This window comes from Ranitomeya imitator, chromosome 5 (assembly GCF_032444005.1).
Source record: "Ranitomeya imitator isolate aRanImi1 chromosome 5, aRanImi1.pri, whole genome shotgun sequence".
NCBI classification, from domain to species: domain Eukaryota; kingdom Metazoa; phylum Chordata; class Amphibia; order Anura; family Dendrobatidae; genus Ranitomeya; species Ranitomeya imitator.
Window position 1 is genome coordinate 610,413,937 of NC_091286.1, and position 17,261 is coordinate 610,431,197.

Consider the following 17,261-nt stretch of genomic DNA (forward strand, 5'->3'; position numbering starts at 1 on the left):
GAGTCTCATGGAGGGAAGGGTGAGGCCGAGCCCCCCCGATCCACATCCCCCCCGCACAGAACGGCAGATCCTCTCGTCCGTTCCTATCCCTGATGGGACAGGAAAAACACTGAAGGGGGGTAGGGGGAGGGTCCTTTTAACCTCTCGTGTTCCTGTCCCATCAAGGATAAGAAGGACGTCCTCCAGTGTGCTGTCAGGTGAACTGGAAATTGTATTTTTACCGCCTAAAATGCCTCTAACTTCTGAACAGATTACTATAGCCGGCAGACTAAGGCCGCTATTTGGTCATGAATTGCCATGGCAAACATCAGGACCACAAAATCATGATCTGAGAGCACCATTTGGGATAAAGAGGAAGCCCCCACACTCTGTTAACCATTTATAATGAAGTAGTCACTATTGACAGCAGCATCTAAGGGGTTAAACAGATTTGGACAGTGCAAGCACTGATCGTGGCCGATACAGCTGCTGGATTGTCAATTGTATGGGGAGGCTATTCTCTTATATTGCAGGTCAGTTAAAAGACGTATCATCGGTCATTAAAGGGGTTAACGGAACATTCATCGTGTGACAGAAATCCTCCCAGGGCATCTGATGAACCTTTTGAGCTTGGAGTTAGAGATGGGCAAACCCGAACAGTAATGTTCAGCCGTTCGGGTTCAGCTGCCCGAACATCAGTGTTTGCCTCACTGCCATGTGCTTGGCAGCGCGGCAAACACCTCTTCTGATTGGCGGTGAAATCATCCCCACCAGTCAGAGCCACGGTTCCCATGCTGTGAGAAGCCAGTGCTCAGCTGTGATTGGAGGTATATAGTTAACCTCTGCTCACTGGTATCAGCTGATGGACAATTGCTTCCATCATGTGACACCTGCTGCCGCTAATAACCGTGAGAGCAGGAGCAGCGGATGGGAGTATTCATCAGCTGCTCCTGCAATGTAAATAATTAAATACAAAAAAAACATGGTTTGGGTTCCCTCTATTTTTGATAACCAGCCAGGCTGCAACCCTCAGCTGTCTGCTTCAGTACGGCTAGTTACCGAGCCGGGCTGAACTGCCGTGACCTTGGTGACATCCCCGCTAGCACCGTGAGGAAAAACTCACATGGTGCTAGCGGGGATGTCACCGAGGTCACGGCAGTTCAGCCCGGTTGGGAACGAAGCCTCACTGACCGGAGGTAACCTCGATGACATCACCACTGATGTCCGAGGCTGCGCTCGCAGCAGTTCAGTCACTGGTGGTTCTCAGCCTGGACAGTCACATCTTGGCACAGTCCAGGTTGAAAACAGTTTTCCCCCCAGACATGGATTACGGCAAGGGACAGAACGACAGACAAGTATGGTATATTATTTTTTATTTTAGTTTTATTACAGGAGAACAAGGGCTTCAGTGGAATAGGCATTTAAATAAAAATGGAAAACTGTGCTTAGTCTTATTTCAAATAAAGGACTTTATTCTGGCTGTGTCTTTACCATACAACTATAGGATTAGTAATAGATAGGTGTCTTCTAGACGCCTTTCCATTATTAAGCTGTGGGCTTGATGTCACCTGACAATACAAAGGTGACATGAACCCCACTTGCCACTGTTACAGGGCAAGTGGGAAGAGCCGGGCAAAGCCCAGAATTGGGGTGCTTCTAAGACGTGCCTTTTCTGGGCAGCGGCTGTCTGCTATACCAGCCTGAGAATACCTGCCCCCAGCTGCTGCTTTAGCAAGGCTGGTTATCAAAAAATGGAGGGAACCCCACGCTGTGTTTTTTTAAAATTAAATTTATTTAGATAATTTTAAAAAAGTGTGGAGACCCCTCTATTCTTGATTACCAGCCTTTTTGAAGCCGACAGCTGATGGTTGCAGCCCCCCCCCCCAGCTGTGAGTTTTGCCTGGCTGGTTATCAATAATCCAGAGAAACCAACAATTTATTATTTATTTATAGCACAGGAGCGGCTGAATACTCCCATCCCCCGCACCAGCTCTCACTGTTATTAGCGGCAGCAGGTATTGGATAATGGGATCAGTTGTCCCATCAGCTGACACCAGTGACCGCAGGTAAACTTTATTCCTCCGATCACAGCCGAGTGCTCACCCTGACTTTTAACTGCATGGGAACCGCGGCTGACCGGCAGAGATGTTTTCACTGCCAATCAAGAAGGGGTGTTTGCAGCGCTGCCAAGCACATAACAGAGCGACAAACACCCGGTGTTTGGGCAGCCTAAGGCCTCTTTCACACTTCCTTTTTTTTTTAAACAATCAGTCACAATCCGTCAATGTTGAAAAGACGGATCCTGTGCCAATTGTAAAAAACGGATGCACTGGAGCTTTTTTTTGATAGTTCCAGTGCATCCTAGAAGGCTATGTGCACACGTTGTGTATGAGTCTTCGCCGCGGTTTTTTGATGCGAAAACGCATACACAACCCACGATAAAAATAGAAAATCGTGATATTCTTACCCTCCCGGCATCCCACACAGCCCCTGCAGTATTCCCGATGCTCGGTTCCCAGTGATGCATAGCGAGATAATGACCTGTGATGACATAGCGGTCTTGCGAGACCGCTACGTCATCAGGTCATTTCGCTATGCATCCCTAGGAACCGGAGCTGCCGGCAGCATCGGGTGGGCCGCGGGAAGGCTGCGGGGGATGCAAGAAGGTAAGAATATCACGATTTATTATTTTTTTTATTATTTTTAACATTGTATCTTTTTACTATTGATGCTGCATAGGCAGCATCAATAGTAAAAAGAGAATTTCCCTGACTGGAAATTCTTCCGCGCATGCTCAGTTTCAAAAGACGGCATCAGTCGCTGGATTCCTGCTTTTCACAATCAGCGACGGATCCTGCGCAAATAGGCTTCCATTATAGCCAACGATGGACACCGCAGGATCCGTCGCCGAGAGATTTTCCGACGTAGAGAAAAAAGAAAAAAAAATGTTCCTTGTTTTCTCTGCCTGGACAGTGATTTCACGACGGATCCAGTGCACGACGGATGAAACAGAAGGCCATCTGTCGCTAATACAAGTCTATGAGAAAAAAAAAACCGTATCCAGCAGCGCCATTTGCTGGATCCGTTTTTATTCACAAAACAACGTATTGTGACAGAAAAAGAAATATGCAAGTGTGAAAGAAGACTAACCCATACAGTAAGACTCCCTGGAGAAGTCAGTTTTCGGTACGGACGCAGAACTTTACTGTTCGGGTTCAACCATCTCTATCCTCAGCTACTGCACCTGGCCAAGAAGGAGCCGAGGTAGAAACGTCCTGCATAGCATGCAGCCCCGTACTTCTGTATACGGCTGCATGTCATTGAAAATGACTATGCGTGTTAGTGCTGACACGTGTCAAAGGTTCGCCATCACGGCTCTAGATGAAGACACAAGAGTGTACTTTTGGCTATCACACTGGTACGAGTCAGCATGCCACTATACTTTAATTTTTGATACTGTGACCAGTATAGCTATGGCTATACAGAGGCATATATCAGGGACTGGTGATAAATATTCCCAGCATATACAGGCTGTGCGACAGGAGGCTCTGGTGAGATGCGAGTATCTTTAGAGTCTATCACATGGCGAGTCTCTGCCTAAACTATTCTTCACTTTCCAATGATGACCATCATGAGAAATTACTACTAGAAGAAACTGGCAGGGGCAATATACATTACTGTGTAATGCTTCCCATCACAGCCAATTATCATTTTTGTGGTATTTTTTTCCCCAGAGCCAAAACTTTATTATTCTTCCAAAGACTAAGCAGAATGAGATCTGTTTTTTGTTTCTTTTTAGGACAAGTTGTTTTGCTGCACATGGCTGGATATTTGCTTTCTTTACAATTGCTTGATACCAAGCTTACATATATATATTTTTTTATCAATGAAAAGTTCTGAAAGTTGAAAAAAAAAAAAAAAAAAAGTTTGAATTATTATAAAAGTCCCCCTAGGGTACTTGAACCTGTGATTATCTGACCACTTGTTCTGTATACTGTATTACAATGCAATTGTATTGCAATGTATGGAGCAAACCATGGTCTTCAATTAAGCTCAGGGACAGGCTGCTCTTCACAGGAATATCAATAGTAAGCACGGGGATCTTGAGCATGTTCCATAGCAGTCATGGCATCCCACTGTCACCCCAGAACAATGTGCCCCCAGAGCGTGAAATTTAAATGCTGCTGTGAGAGAATGACAGTGGCATTTAAGGAGTTAACAGGTGTTGGCAGTATTTATCGCATGTGTGATCCCCGCCCGAGTCTCGCATGTTAATACCCAGTATTGCCGCTGTCACTCAGGAGCGGAGCGTGCGGCCGCATAGCAATACATGCAGCTGCACGCTCCGCTCCAGAGTGACGGCGGCAATGCTGGGTATTAACATGCGAGACACGGCCATATTTCTCGCATATGTGATCCCGGCCTTAGGCCTCTTTTCCACTTGTGAGAAAAAAACGGTCCGATTTACGGACCGAAAAAACGGATGTAACGTATGCGATTGCCGTGCGAGTGCCATGCGATTTTTTTATCGTAACATCCGTATGACATCCGTATTGTTGTCTGATGTTAACGCACCGCTGTCCTTTGAAAAGCCGGTAATTCAGCGCAATGTACATTAAAATCACACTGACAGGTTAGAGATATATATATATATATATATATATATATACACTCACACACATACACACACATACAGTACAGACCAAAAGTTTGGACACCTCATTTAAAGATTTTTCTGTATTTTCATGACTATGAAAATTGTACATTCACCCTGAAGATATCAAGACTGTGAATTAACACATGTGGAATTACATTCTTAACAAAAAAGTGTGAAACAACTGAAAATGTCTTATATTCTAGGTTCTTCAAAGTAGCCACCTTTTGCTTTGATGACTGCTTTGCACACTCTTGGCATTCTCATGATGAGCTTCAAGAGGTAGTCACTGGAAATGGTCTTCCAACAATCTTGGAGTTCCCAGAGATGCTTAGCACTTGTTGGCCATTTTGCCTTCACTCTGCTGTCCAGCTCACCCTAAATCATCTCGAATGGGTTCAGGTCATCTGGCGTAGCACCCCATCACTCTCCTTCTTGGTCAAATAGACCTTACACAGCCTGGACGTGTGTTTGGGGTCATTGTCCTGTTGAAAAATAAATGATGGTCCAACTAAACGCAAACCAGATGGAATAGCATGCCGCTGCAAGATGCTGTGGTAGCCATGCTGGTTCAGTATGCCTTCAATTTTGAATAAATCCCCATCAGTGTCACCAGCAGAGCACCCCCACACCATCACACCTCCTCCTCCATGCTTCACGGTGGGAACCAGGCATGTAGAGTCCATCCGTTCACCTTTTCTGCATCGCACAAGGACACGGTGGTTGGAACCAAAGATCTCAAATTTGGACTCATCAGACCAAAGCACAGATTTTCACTGGTCTAATGTCCATTCCTTGTGTTCTATTGCCCAAACAAGTGTCTTCTGCTTGTTGCCTGTCCTTAGCAGTGGTTTCCTAGCAGCTATTTTACCATGAAGGCCTGCTGCACAAAGTCTCCTCTTAACAGTTGTTGTAGAGATGTGTCTGCTGATAGAACTCTGTGTGGCATTGACCTGGTGTCTAATCTGAGCTGCTGTTAACCTGCGATTTCTGAGGCTGGTGACTCGGATAAACATCCTCAGAAGCAGAGGTGTCGCTTGATCTTTCTTTCCTGGGGCGGTCCTCATGTGAGCCAGTTTCTTTATAGCGCTTGATGGTTTTTGCCACTGCACTTGGGGACACCTTCAAAGTTTTCCCAATTTTTTGGACTGACTGACCTTCATTCATTAAAGTAATAATGTCCACTCATGTTTCTTTACTTGGCTGCTTTTTTTCCTTTCCATAATACAAATTCTAACAGTCTATTCAGTAGGACTATCAGCTGTGTATCCACCAGACTTCTGCTTAACACAACTGATGCTCCCAACACCATTTATAAGGCAATAAATCCCACTTATTAAACCTGACAGGGCACACCTGTGAAGTGAAAACCATTTCCGGTGACTACCTCTTGAAGCTCATCAAAAGAATGCCAAGAGTGTGCAAAGCAGTCAAAGCAAAAGGTGGCTACTTTGAAGAACCTAGAATATAAGACATATTTTCAGTTGTTTCACACTTTTTTGTTAAGTACGGTATATAATTCCACATGTGTTAATTCATAGTTTTGATGCCTTCAGTGTGAATGTACAATTTTCATAGTCATGAAAATACTGAAAAAAATCTTTAAATGAAAAGGTGTGTCATAACTTTTGGACTGTAATATATATATATATTTATATATATTTTTTTATTTTATTTTTTTTAAATGCAGCGCTAGATAGCTTAAAAGCCGGTAATTCAATTGTCGGCTTTTGCCATTTCCTTCACAAACCGACTTGATATGAGACCTGGTTTACATACAGTAAACCATCTCATCCCTTTTTTGCATATTCCACACTACTAATGTTAGTGTGTATGTGCAAAATTTGGGCGCTCTAGCCATTATATTTAAGGGTTAAATCGCGGGAAAAATTGGCGTGGGCTCCCGCGCAATTTTCTCCGCCAGAATGGTAAAGCCAGTGACTGAGGGCTGATATTAATAGCCTGGAGAGGGTCCATGGTTATTGCCCCCCCCCCCCCCCCCCCTGGCTAAACATCTGACCCCAGCCACCCCAGAAAAGGCACATCTGGAAGATGTGCCTATTCTGGCACTTAGCCACTCTTCCCATTCCCATGTAGCAGTGGGATATGGGGTAATGAAGGGTAATTGTAATTGTATTTGTATTGCTATTGTAAGTTGACATTAAGCCAGATTAATAATGGAGAGGTGTCAATTATGACACCTCTCCATTATTAATCCCAATTGTATGAAATGGTTAATAAAACACACACACATTACTACAAAGTCTTTTAAAAACCCTGCTGTTCTGTTCGGTCTGGGGAGACCTATTTTGAACTTTGGTATTTTTTGGGGTGTTCAAGATGCGGTTCTGAAACTTGTGGTTGATTGACTTAAATGAGGATGGGTCGGTCGGCCACGGGTTTCAGAGCCGCATCTTGAATATTTTAAAGAATATTGAAGTTCAAAGTCGGTCATTTTTGACCAACAGAACAGCAGGGTTAAATTAAGGAAATAAAGACACAGGTTGTTGTAATATTTTATTATACTCTTAATCCACCTAAAGACCCTCGTTCTGTAAAAAAGGAAAAAAAAAAAAAAAACAACAATATCCCATACCTTCCGATCAGTCTCTTCCCACGCTGTAAATCCATCTGTCTCTTCCCACGCTGTAAATCCATCTGAAGGGGTTAACTAATTTTACATCCAGGAGCTCTGCTAATGCAGCTGTGCTTGTGGCTGTAAAACCCCGGGGAATGAATGGAATGTAGGTCAATGACCTGTAGTTCCCTTCAGTCGCGGTGATGCGCCCTCTGCCATATGAGGACATCCAGCAGAGGGCGCCTCACCGCAACTGAAGGTAACTACATCTTCCAGATGTGCCTTTTCTGGGGTGGCTGGGGGAGGATGCCGGGGGGGGGGGGGCAATAACCATGGACCCTCTCCAGGCTGTTAATATCTGCCCTCAGTCACTGGCTTTACCACTCTGGCAGAGAAAATTGTGCAGGAACCCACGACAATTTTTTTCCGTGATTTAACCCTTAAATTTAATAGCTAGAGCACCCAAATTTTGCACATACACACTACTAACATTAGTAGTGTGGAATACACAAAAAAATAAAGGGGATATGAGATGGTTTACTGTATGCAAATCATGTCTCATATGTCGGGTTTGTGAAGGAGATAGCAAAAGCCAGCAATTGAATTACAGGCTTTTAAGCTATTTAGTGCTGCGATATATATAGATATAGATATATATATATATTTTATGTGCTGAATTCTGAATTGCCTGGGAGCTTTCTAGGAAAGTTCCCACGATCTATGAACAGCCAGCAGAGGGCGCCTCACCGCAAATGAAGCTAAATATAGCTCATTGATCTATATTTAGCTTCATTCTCCGGGGTTTTGCAGCGAGGAGTAGCATTGCATTAGCAAAGCTCCTGGCTGCAAAATGTTTTAACCCCTTCAGAAGAATTTACATCGTTGGACTTTACAGATCTGCGGAAGGTAAGTATATTGTTGGTTTATTATGTTTTTTCTTTTACAGAACGAGGGTCTTCAGTGATTGGATTGGGCGTTAAATAAAATATTACAACAACCTTTGATTTTATTTCATTAAAACAATTTTTAATAATATGTGTGTTTTTTTTAACCCTTTCATTCAATTGGATTAATAATGGATAGGTGTCATAATTGACGCCTCTCCATTATTAATTAGGCTTAATGTCACCTTACAATTACCTTCATTACCCCATATCCCACCGCTACACGGGAATGGGAAGGGAGTGGCCAAGTGCCAGAATAGGTGCATCTTCCAGATGTGCCTTTTCTGGGGTGGCTGGGGGCAGGAGTTTTTAGCCAGGGGGGGGGGGGGCAATAACCATGGACCCTCTCCAGGCTATTAATATCTGCCCCCAGTCACTGGCTTTACTACTCTGGCGGAGAAAATTGCGCGGGAGCCCACGCCAATTTTTTCCGCCATTTAACCCTTAAATATAATAGCTAGAACGCCCAAATTTTGCATATACACACTACTGACATTAGTAGTGTGGAATATGCAACAAAAATGGTGATATGAGATGGTTTACTGTATGTAAACCATGTCTCATATCATGTCGGGTTTAGGAAGGAGAAAGCAAAAGCCGGTAATTGAATTACCAGCTTTTAAGCTGTCTCGCGCTGCTATATAGCTATATATCTATATATCTATATCTCCCTGACATATATATATACCTATTCTATGTGTATATATCTACTCTCATCTAACCTGTCACTGTGATTTTACTGTACTCTGCGCTGAATTACCGGCTTTTCAAAGGAGACCCGTGCGTAAAAATCGGACAACAATACGGATGTCATACGGATGTTGCGATAAAAAAAAAAAAAAAAAAAAAATCGCATGACACTCGCAGACGTTACATCAGTTTTTTCGGTCTGTAAATCGGACCTATTTTTCTCACACAAGTGGAGATGAGCCCTTAGAGACAGATCCTGAATGTGAGGCAACCAGCATCTCCAGGGTATGATGTAGGGTCAGCTTCTGAGCCCGCATCAAACAAGGAATCAAAATGCACCAGTAATGGGTTCATGCAGGTTACAGATTTCTGGCATCTACACAACCTTTCCAGTATAAAACAAGTCATTCAGAATGAAAACCTACTTACCCTTAACAGTATACTCGCTGTCAGTATGAACAGTCAGGCTGGTAATATTGTTATCACGGGCTTGTTGTATCGCTGTTCTGGCTGCCTAATAAAGGGAGACTGATATACGTTAAGTGACATGCTGATGGATTCATACTTTTTCTCTGTTTCAAGATGTGTCTTTTCAACAACAATTTCAACTGTTTCAAAATTGATGACTTTTTTTAAGCTCTTATCTGCTCTTCAGAAGTAACAGGGCCACAAGGCAATTTTTTTTTAATACACAGTTGTAAACCAAATTATTAATTTCCTCTTTGCAAATTAGTATTAAAGGGAACCTGGATTGTGCACGGTAACCTACAGATAGTGTCATGTCAGCACCGTCAAACTGATTAAAATTATACCTTGGTGGATAAAATCTATCTTGGGTTACAAAAGTTGCATGACTTGAACCCTATAGAAAACATTTGATGAGGTTTGAAAAAGGAGGTTGCAGCATAGAAACCCAAGAATGTTAGTGAACTGCAGACCACGGTCACTGCCAGAGGCTGGAATATGTATATGCATCACATTTACAGCTGATCTTAAAAGGAGGAAACTGTCACCAATTTTAGAAGATAAGAGGATACAGCCATCACCTTTCGGGACTTCTAGTATATCTGCCCCCAACCCGACCTGCAAGAGTAGAAAAATAACTTCTACTCACTTGGTGAGCGTCCCAGTCCGATGGGCGTCGCTGCTCTTGGTCCAGCGACCCCCTTCTTATTGAGATGCCACCCTCCTGCTTGCTTCATGTGGATGATGTGTCTCCTCGGCACCACGCTGATGCGCACCTCTGTCCTGTTGAGGGCAGAGCAAAGTACTGCAGTGCAGTGCGCAGGTGCCAGGAAAGGTCATAAGAGCTCACTGCAGTACACCTGCGCAGAAGCCATGTGTCGGGGAGACTGTGGATGACGAAGGGATGCATCATCCACATCAGTGTTCCCCAACTCCGGTCCTCAAGAGCCACCAACAGGTCATGTTTTCAGGATTTCCTTAGTATTGCACAGGTGATAATTGCATCACCTGGACAGGCAAGCATTCAATGACCTGTGCAATACTAAGGAAATCCTCAAAACATGACCTGTTGGTGGCTCTTGAGGACCGGACTTGGGGAACACTGATCCACATGAAGCAAGCAGAAGGACGGGGATCATAAGAAGATGGGAGGTGCTGGACCAAGACTAGCGATGACCTTCACACCAGACTATTTTTCTTCTGTACAGGTCAGATTGGGGACAGATATACAGAATTATAGAATGCTGTATGTCATGCCGCTGCAGCACCCCACGCCCTGTCATACTCACCTGTCTTCGGCGTCCCGGCGCGCCTCTTCAGCTGCAGCGTCCTCTCTTCAGCGCTCGCTTCCGGCTTCTGCTGCTTGTCGGGTGCGCGCGCACGCCAGGTTCAGTTCTGCGCATGCGCACTTCTAACTCCCTTCTGGTGCTTTCTTCCTGTCCTCTCTATTAGCTTGGAGGACTCCCACCCGGACACCACTCCTGTGTCTCAGCAGTACCCGCCAGCCCTGTGTCTCAGCAGTACCCGCCAGCCCTGTGTCACAGCAGTACCCGCCAGCCCTGTGTCACAGCAGTACCCCTCCAGTCCAGTGTCTCTTGCTCACTGGCTTTCCCAGGGTTTCCGTGAGTCTCTTTTCCACCCTGGTCTCCCAGTTGCCGAGGCAATAGGGGCAGGCCCTTGTGCTCTCCCTGTATAGGGGGCGGTCCATCTGGTCAGCTTGCCAGTGGGTGGTTCGTTGTCTCGGTCTAGTGGTCCACTTTTTATTTTTTCTCCCTTGAGTCACCACACTGTATATCAGCCCTGAAAGGTGGTGGCCGTATCTCTTGGCGGCCAAACCTGGTGACAGGAACCCTTTAACAATCAATGGTGATCTACAAAGTACTTAAGACGCTAGTCATGAAAGGGAGAGATATTAAAACTGCATCAGTCATTAAAAGTACCATTTTGTTATGAACTTGGAGATATTGTTTTAGATTGTGTTAAGAAAGCAGAGGGTGGTTATAAATGGTATAGTCTCTAACTGGGTCGCTGTGACCAGTGGGGTACCGCAGGGGTCAGTATTGGGACCTGTTCTCTTCAACATATTCATTAATGATCTGGTAGAAGGTTTACACAGTAAAATATCGATATTTGCAGATGATACAAAACTATGTAAAGCAGTTAATACAAGAAAAGATAGAATTCTGCTACAGATGGATCTGGATAAGTTGGAAACTTGGGCTGAAAGGTGGCAGATGAGGTTTAACAATGATAAATGTAAGGTTATACACATGGGAAGAAGGAATCAATATCACCATTACACACTGAATGGGAAACCACTGGGTAAATCTGACAGGGAGAAGGACTTGGGGATCCTAGTTAATGATAAACTTACCTGGAGCAGCCAGTGCCAGGCAGCAGCTGCCAAGGCAAACAGGATCATGGGGTGCATTAAAAGAGGTCTGGATACACATGATGAGAGCATTATACTGCCTCTGTACAAATCCCTAGTTAGACCGCACATGGAGTACTGTGTCCAGTTTTGGGCACCGGTGCTCAGGAAGGATATAATGGAACTAGAGAGAGTACAAAGGAGGGCAACAAAATTAATAAAGGGGATGGGAGAACTACAATACCCAGATAGATTAGCGAAATTAGGATTATTTAGTCTAGAAAAAAGACGACTGAGGGGCGATCTAATAACCATGTATAAGTATATAAGGGGACAATACAAATATCTCGCTGAGGATCTGTTTATACCAAGGAAGGTGACGGGCACAAGGGGGCATTCTTTGCGTCTGGAGGAGAGAAGGTTTTTCCACCAACATAGAAGAGGATTCTTTACTGTTAGGGCAGTGAGAATCTGGAATTGCTTGCCTGAGGAGGTGGTGATGGCGAACTCAGTCGAGGGGTTCAAGAGAGGCCTGGATGTCTTCCTGGAGCAGAACAATATTGTATCATACAATTATTAGGTTCTGTAGAAGGACGTAGATCTGGGGATTTATTATGATGGAATATAGGCTGAACTGGATGGACAAATGTCTTTTTTCGGGCTTCCTAACTATGTTACTATGTTACTATGTTAAGTGATTCAAGTGGTTCTTGTCTGATTAGTTTATTTGCAAACAGAAAGTAAACATTTTGCTAGTGAACCAAATCTATTTTTTCCTTGCATATCTGCACAATAAGAATAAGAATACAATAAACACATACATACACATGCATCACAATACCCTTAAGGGGCATCTCCCACAGCTTACACAAGATTAAAGAGAACTGTAATTAGAAAGAAGGAAGGAAAAAAAAAAAAAGGGTCTGAAAAAGCATTCACTCACTAGTTAGTGGTAGTGCTGCCCTGCTCGGTCCAACACTAGTGTACACAAGGCCAGCATCACATTACTGTAGAATACAGGAGAGTGCCATGTGAGAAAACATCACATAGCACTCAGCACAGTGTTAATCTATGGGGCAGCTCACATTACAGTTTATTTTGTCGGGAGTATTCAGCGTGCACATAAAATCGCTGCATGCTGCTATTGTCACCGAGACTCGGCCAAGACTCACCAATGCAAGCCTATGGGTGCCAGAAAAAAAAAAAAAAAAAAATCACAGCACTTGTTAGACTATGCGAGTGCTGTCTGATTTTGAAAAGCCGGCAATTCATGTACCGCATAAAGTAAAATCACACTGAAAGGCTAGAACAGAATAAATGCACATAGAATACATAGGTATATAGATGTCAGAGACACACACACGTATATATTACAAAAAAGAAAAGCCAGCAATTCATTTGGCATGTACTGTAAAATCACTGCAAGAGCAGACAGGATAAAAGATGGATTACATACAGTAAATACATATAATGGATAGGTATATAGAGGTCTGTGAAATACAATTAGCACAGTGCGTGCAGCTTACTGTACATGTACCGTATATACACACACCCCGGAGTTTTTCAGCACATTTGTGCTGAAAACACTACCATCAGCTTATACACGAGTCAATTGTCCAGGAAGCCAGCGGGGAGGGGGAGCAGCGGGTCACAAGAGCGGCTGTAACAGTGCCCGCTGCTAAAGAGTAATTAATATTTATTTCTCTTATAGCAGTGCACAGTGACAGCCACCGGCTTGCAGAAGACATCCTACCCACCCTCCAGCGTGCCCACGCAGCATCTCAATGGTTCCAGTTTCCAGCAGCTCTTCCCGCGCGATCATGTGGTGCCTCTCATTAAGGTAATGAAGATGCACACCTCTCCACTCCCATAGGCATGGAGTGCACATTCATTACCTTAATGAGAGGCACCACATGATCGCGCCGGAATTCGTAACAATCAAGATGCTGCGAAGGCAAGCTGGAGGGCGAGTAGGATAGGGGATAAGGAGCCATGCATACCAGGACAGGAGAGTCATGCATACAATGACAGGGATGAGGGGACAATGCATACCCGGCTTACACACAAGTCAATAAGCTTACCCAGTTTTCCGTGGCAAAAATTAGGTGCCTCGGTTTATACTCGAGTATATACATGGTATTTAATACAATATTTTTCAGAAAGAATTGGCATGGGCTCCAGCGCAATTTTTGCAACCAGCAGAGGGAAAGTGGATGGCTGGGGGCCGATTTTGATAACCTGGGAAGGGGGTAATACCCATGGAGCTTCCCAGGCTATTAATATCAGCTTATAGCTGTGTAATTAGCCTTTACTGCCTATTAAAATGAGGGACAAAAAAAAATGGATGTGGGGTCCCCCTATAATTTATAACCAGCAAAGGCTATGCAGACAGATAATAGCCTAGGAAGGGGCCATGGATACTGCCCTCCACAGGCTAAAAACATCAGCTCTCAGTCGCCCCAAAAAAGGTGCATCTCTAAGATGCGCCAATTCTGGCACTGAGCCTCACTCTTCCCATTTACGCTGTAGCGGTGGTAAGCGGGGTGATAGTTGGGGGAGTTAATGTTACCTTTGTATTGTCAGGGGACATCAAGCCCAGAGTTTAGCAATGGAGAGGTGTCAATAAGAAGCCCCCATTACTAACCCCATAGTCAACATTGTAAGAAAACACAGACACCCAGAAAAAGTCCTTTAATTGAAAGACACGTATTCCTTTAATATAATTAATTAAATCATACTTACAACCTCGCCTATCCCCCCCACCCCCCGATGCCCTAGTCATCTGCAAAAGAGGTTAAAAAAAATTACTCAACTTTCCGCAGAGATGCCTTTAATCCATTTGTCCCACGACGGATCCAACTCTGCTACATCTAGATGGCAGGCTGCATGATGCGACCATGCAGTCTGTCATCCAGCAGACACACTGAGAACCGTGTACTTAGTGTCTTGTGAACTCCCATCTTCCCTATTTGATGTCACCACGAGCGTGATAAAGTTCTACTGCTTGCTGTGCCATCTGACAGGTCCTGTGAGTTCACGGCAAATGAAATCACTTCACCTTTCTGAAGTCAGCACTAGCGCCATGGGAAATTTTCGTGCGGTCACACAGTTGAAGAGAGTTCATTGGCCGTGAACTCACGATTTGTCACACCGCACTGAGAGCAGAACTTTCTCACACTCGCGGTGCCGTCAGATAGGTAGTAGGAGTTCATAGAGAGTCATTGAGTACACGGTGCTTAGAGTGTCTGCTGGATGACAGGTTGTATGGTCGCATCATGCAGCGTGCCATCTAGATGTAGCAGAGCTGGACCAGTCGTGGTACAAATGGATTAAAAGCATCTCTGCTGAGGAATAGTTTTTTTTCACCTTTTTGCAGATGACGAGGGCATCGGGGAAATAGGCCTTAATGTCACCTGACAATACAAAAGTGACATCAACACCTCAACTATCACCCCACTTGCCACAGGGCAAGTGGGAATAGTGAGGCTAAGTGCCAGAATTGGCGCATCTTAGTGATGCGCCTTTCTAGGGCAGCTGAGAGCTGATGTTAGCCTGGGAAAGGGGGGCAGTATTCATGGCCCCTTCCTAGGCTATTTAATATCAGCCCGCAGCTGTCTATATAGCCTTTGCTGGTTATTTTTTGGGGGGATGGGTCCCCCATTTTACTAGCCAGTAAAGGCTAATTATACAGCTGTGAACCGATTAATTGCCTGGGAAGCTCCATGGGTATTGCCCCCTTCCCAGGCTATCAACATTAGCCCCCAGCCGTCCGCTTTCCCTCTGCTGGTTACGAAAATTGTGCAGGAGACCATGCCATTTTTTTCCGACAATCTTTTATTAAATACATGTACAGTAAGCTGCATACACACTATTAATTGTATTCATCACAAACATCTATATATCTATCCTATTAGTATTTACTGTATGTAATCCATCTCTTCTATCCTGCGTGTGTGCATATGTGTGACTGGGCAATATACTACGTGGCTGGGCAATATACTACTTGGGCTGTGCAATATACTACGTGGACATGCATATTCTAGAATACCCGATGCGTTAGAATTGGGCCACCATCCTTTTCTCCGAGCCATTCATTGGGGGACAGACCGTGGGTGTATGCTGCTGCCACTAGGAGGCTGACACTAAGTGATACAAAGAATTAGCTCCTCCCCTGCAGTATACACCCTCCTGCTGGCTCTCAGCTAACCAGTTCGGTGCAAAAGCAGTAGGAGATCAACATATGAGCCTACAGCATGTCATATCATATGAGAGCATAGCATGTTAGATTATAAAACAAGCATAAGCTAATAACAGGGTGGGGCAGCTGTGTCCCCCAATGAATGGCTCGGAGAACGGGATTTTACGGTGAGTACACAAAAAACCCTATTTCACCTTCGCCTCATTGGGTGACAGACCATGGGATGTCCCAAAGCATTCCCTGGGAGGGGACAACATCAGATCAGGCCCTGTGTAACCGCTACTTACAAGTGCGCCACCCTGGCTTACAGAGTCCGCCTGCCCAGACTCCCATCTGTGGAAGTGTGGGAATTATAGTGCTTCAAGAATGCATGCGGACTGGAGGAATCCGCAAGCTTGCAGGCATGCCTTGTCGACACCTGGTGCCTAGAACCAACGATAGACAGGGAGATAGGCTGACATCTAACATGGAAGGACTCCTGAATGGTGAAAGGAATCCACCAGGCTAACATGGCCGATGAAACGGCTAAACCCTTCCTGTAAATGTCAGGAAGCCCAAGATAAAGTGTCCAACTTTCGGAAGGACACCGTCCTCGAGACTTACCTACTCAGAGCGTTCACTTTGTCCAGAATACGGATAACTCATTCCAGATCTGATGGAAGACTTCCTGCTGAAGTTCCCACTCACTTGAGGCGAAACCCTGACAGCTGAATATGTTCGCCGCCCAGAGTTCTACTTCTGGGATATGTACTGCCGAGATCACCAAATGATAGATTTCAGCCCATCAGAGAATGTGAGGTACCTCAGCTATGGCGCCTGACCGTGGGTACCTGCTAGATGATTGACGTATGGCACAGCCGTGGCATTGTCCAATTGAATTTGGATGGGTTGACCCGCCAGAAGGCAGTGGACCTGCTGTAGGACTACTGTTCGGATCTCCAGAGCAATGATCGGGAGAAGACTGGCACTGGTAGTTACTAATAACCATTGAACTGGGAGAAAGGCCCTGGATGAAGGAGCTCAGAGACTATCGTCTGAAAGTCTGTTTGACTTGCTGAAAACAAGCGGAACGAAGGAAACGGCTTCCATTATCACCATTTTTCCTCAGAACACTCCCAGCAAATCGAATGAAATGAGGGGGATGAGTGATCAAGTGCGCAAGCTCCGTGTTGAAGGGCCATGACCTTGTCTCGAGGGAGAATTACCATCCTTCTGAAAGTGTGCAGAATCATCCTAAAAGGATATCTACAGGGCTGGAAATGAGGAGAACTTGTCTAAGTTAAGCTGCCAGCCCATGTGAGAGGGTATCGCAAGTGATCTAGACTACTAAGCGTAGTCCTGGAGGGGCAGCTGGACAGTCGACCAAACAGGGCAGGACGACC

At 44.8% G+C, this 17,261-nt stretch overlaps 1 protein-coding gene across 1 annotated transcript in view; it reads right to left on the reverse strand.

The window, feature by feature from the left end:
• The window catches only part of LOC138638604 (ribonuclease H1-like), a 176,061-nt gene that overhangs the window by 46,853 nt on the left and 111,947 nt on the right, over positions 1 to 17,261 (reverse strand). The window contains exon 5 of the mRNA XM_069728045.1: positions 9,275 to 9,359. Coding sequence (XP_069584146.1) covers positions 9,275 to 9,359 — 85 coding nt within the window. The remainder of the gene's footprint in view (positions 1 to 9,274; positions 9,360 to 17,261) is intronic.